Source organism: Prunus persica, chromosome G7 (assembly GCF_000346465.2).
Source record: "Prunus persica cultivar Lovell chromosome G7, Prunus_persica_NCBIv2, whole genome shotgun sequence".
NCBI lineage: Eukaryota > Viridiplantae > Streptophyta > Magnoliopsida > Rosales > Rosaceae > Prunus > Prunus persica.
In genome coordinates this window covers 13,628,232-13,631,835 of record NC_034015.1, presented here as the reverse complement: position 1 = coordinate 13,631,835, position 3,604 = coordinate 13,628,232, and the positions used below count along the sequence as shown (strand labels likewise).

Genomic DNA, 3,604 nt, shown 5'->3' with positions numbered 1-3,604 from the left:
GAGAAGATATACAGGGCAGGTCCTGTATTTTTCAAAAGATTTTGTTGATGTAATAATATCAAGACTTTAGGCTGGATGGTGATGGATGTGGAGTGGAACTTTATTTACAGAACCCTAATCTTGTAACTTTTGCTTTTAATGTAAGGAACAGCTTAGAGCTATATTGTTGTATTTGGTACGAGTAGTAGGGTTCTAGTGTTTGTGTATTGATGACATTAGAAGGTTGAAAGGAAAAGATGTTTATGTTTATTTTTTCAACATTGCAAAACAGTTTCTTTCTAGTGTCGTAGTTGGATTGTTGAAGGTCCATTTTCTTCAACCCATTCCCAATCAGCTTGAATTGTTTATTCTACAACTAAACCAAGCCCGAATGAGCGCATCAAAGAAATCAAGCGCAATACCAGCTCCAGCTGAATGAGCCCAATTTGAAGTTTAACCAGTTTGTATAACAAAAAATTCAACTTTAACACAGTTTAAACGAAATATAGAGAGTAATAATCAAGCATTAATAAGAAAACAGTGAGGCAGAGCATGGTGAGGATCATTGAGTTGACAAGTACAGATGCAACAGTTCAAAATGCTGCGATGCGTCGTAGTGTAGACGGCCATGGTGCAAGTATCCAGTGGATGAAGTAGATCACAAACGCATGATATCACCTTAAAACAACATAACCTGGTACAAATAAAGATATATCAAAGAGCTTGATTTTATAATATATACTATTTTCAGAGTTCGATTATAATTTCTAACCTCTCTCTCAATTCCCTCAAAGTTCTTCGGTCCGTCACGGTTGATTATGATCTCATTCTTCTGGCCTGAGGACTTATCTTCAGTGAAGACACTCAAGATGCCATCAGGATCAATTTCGAAGAAAACATCGAAATTATGAACAAGTTTGGGAGCTGGAGGAATGTAACGGAGGCTGCATTCACCCAAAAAGTTGAGATTGGCTGGCGTGCTACTCTCACCCTCATACATGCGGAAGTCGACCGACACTTGGTTATCCTTGATAGGACATTTTATTTTCTTCTTGACGGGAATTAGTGAGTTTCTTGGAATCAACTTTTCGAACTTCTTATTATCCGCAAACTCCAAACCAATTGTAAGAGGAGTGACGTCCTTGAGAGTGTAGTCCTGAATAAACTCCCCTTTGCCATTCCTAGTCAAGGTTGCGGCTTGAACCGCGGCACCATATGCCACTGCCTCATCCAGATTAACGCCCTTGTACAGCTCCTTCCCCTTGAAAAACTCCTGTAATAGCTGTTGCACCATGGGAATTCTAGTAGAGCCACCGGCAAGAACAACATCGTCGACACTGCGTATGTCCATGTTAGCATCCGTTATGCACTTCTTCACAGGCTCCATACACTTGATAAATAAATCCCAGTTGAGTTGTTCAAATATGGCACGCGTAAAAATTATGGTGAAATCAGTATTCTCACACAAACAGTCAATTTCAACCTCGAAGTCAGACTCAAATGAGAGTCTATTCTTTGCCTTCTCACATTCAATTTTTAACCTCCTAAGGGCTCTTTTATTTCCACTAACATCCAATTTGTGCTTCCTCTTGAATTCCTCAACACAGTAGTTCACCAATCTGCTATCGAAGTCTTGGCCACCAAGGTGAGTGTCTCCAGCCGTAGCCTTGACTTGAAAGTCACCAGAAGTGCTAATGGTAAGCAATGACACATCTAAAGTGCCACCACCCAAATCAAATATCATCACGTTTCTTGGGCTACTCCAACCGGCCTTCTTGTTAAGGCCATAATCAATGGCAGCGGCACTTGGTTCGTTCATAATACGCAGCACATTTAGGCCAGCAGAGATGCCCGCATCTTTTGTAGCTCGGCGCTGGGAGTCATTGAAGCAAGCAGGGACAGTGATGACTGCATTTTTCACAGTTGAGCCCAAGTAGGTCTCGGAAATCTTCCTCATCTTTTCCAGAACCATGGATGTGATATCTTCAGCAGAACATTGTTTCTCTTGGCCATTGTGGGTAACCACAATCATGGGCTTGTCACCTGGACCTTCAATGACCTTGAATGGCCAGAGCTTCACATCACTTTGAACAGAGGCTTCACTGAATCTCCTACCGATTAACCTCTTTGTATCTGCAAGTGGATGCCAAGTTCTTAAGTAGGTATTTAATAGAAATATAATAGCTACTTAACCAATACATAACTTTTTTTTAACCTCGGAAGGATCTTACTGAGAGTTTAGACAATTTTAACTCTCTCAATAAAATCTTAAATTACAATTCATGCAAACACATATATTAGCAGGCATGAAAAATCAAAATCAATCTTTGGATTTGTTCAAGCAAAGCACTTTAATCCTACATATGATACGTACCAAAGATGGAGTTGGCTGTGTTTCTGACGACTTGGTTAAATGCTGCATCACCTACCAAATGAGTCTCATCAGTTTCAGTGAAGGCAACATAAGATGCAGTCTTCCTGTTCCCGTGATCATTGTGGATGATTTCTACATGATCCTTCTGCCACACGGCTACGCGAGAATAGGTCGTTCCCAGATCGATCCCGATTGCGTACTCTTCTTCTTGAGGAGGAGAGGGAGGAGAAGCATGTCTAAGTCGTAATGTGCGCTGTGGATCCAGACGCATTTCCTCTTTCAACAATAACTCGCACAAGTCACCCCAACTACTTACTGTATTGTGTTTTATCCATGTACCAACGGGATTGTACTGCTCTGGTAATCCCGCCAAGATGTGTACATGGAGTAGGTCTTGACTTTCCACAGGAGCACCGGCGGCTGCAAGATCGGTCGCCAGCTGTTTGATTTTTTCCAGATACTCAACCATCGGAATAGTGGGATCTTTCTTGACTTTGTGTAGATCAGATTTAAGCTGATAGATGCGAGCATGAGAGAGATGGGCGAAGTGGTCCTCGAGATTTAGCCAGACCTTTCGTGAAGAGTCAGCTCCGGCCATGACAATTTGTTGAAGACTTTCAGATAGAGTGGCTTTCAGCCAATTCAAAGCCTTTTGCTCTCTGTTGAACCAACTCAAACCCTTTTGATGTCTGCCGGACCAATTACTAAAGGTAGACTGAAGTAGCGGAGGTTGAGGCTCTGTTCCATGAATGATTCCAGAAAGATTGTGGTAGTCAAAATATGAAAGGGAAACATATTTCCATTGTTGATAATTATATATATCACTCGTAAGTTTGATTGGAACTGGAAGTGGTGGCATGTTCTCTACGGCCATGGCACCTGCAGGAGACTGGCTGGAAGCAGAAGTTGATGAGTTTATTCTCTTTTAAGTTTAATGGCTCTTTATATATATATACACTTCTGATTACTTTCAAATGTATTTTTTTTAGTTTGAAATCCTGACTCCTCTTTCATGTCACTGTCAACAGTGACTTGACCGAATTGTCAAATTTTAGAGAGGCCGGATTGTTGTTTTAACATTTTGCTTTCCAATTTGTCCTTTTTTTCAGAGAGTAGTACGGGTTAATTGTTTTATTAGTCTTTAAATTTAGACTCGATATGCATTTGAGTATCTCAATTTCCAAAATGCTATCCATAGTCCTTCAACTTTATTTTCGTTAAGACAAATGATCATTTCGTCAATTTTGTCAA

At 40.6% G+C, this 3,604-nt stretch overlaps 1 protein-coding gene across 1 annotated transcript; it reads right to left on the bottom strand.

The window, feature by feature from the left end:
* LOC18770635 (heat shock 70 kDa protein 18) lies at positions 389–3,253 on the bottom strand. The gene is made up of 3 exons (XM_020569072.1): positions 2,354–3,253; positions 752–2,112; positions 389–673 (listed from the first exon to the last, which is right to left on the bottom strand). The coding sequence occupies exons 1-3, from the start codon at positions 3,225–3,227 to the stop codon at positions 659–661; spliced, it is 2,250 nt and encodes a 749-aa protein (XP_020424661.1). The 5' UTR covers positions 3,228–3,253; the 3' UTR covers positions 389–658.

Coding starts and splice junctions, on each gene's coding strand:
- LOC18770635 (XM_020569072.1), bottom strand. CDS start 3,227: ATGGCCGTAGAGAACATGCCACCACTTCCAGTTCCAATCAAACTTACG. Junction 2,113..2,353: donor CACAGCCAACTCCATCTTTG/GTACGTATCATA, acceptor ATCCACTTGCAG/ATACAAAGAGGTTAATCGGT.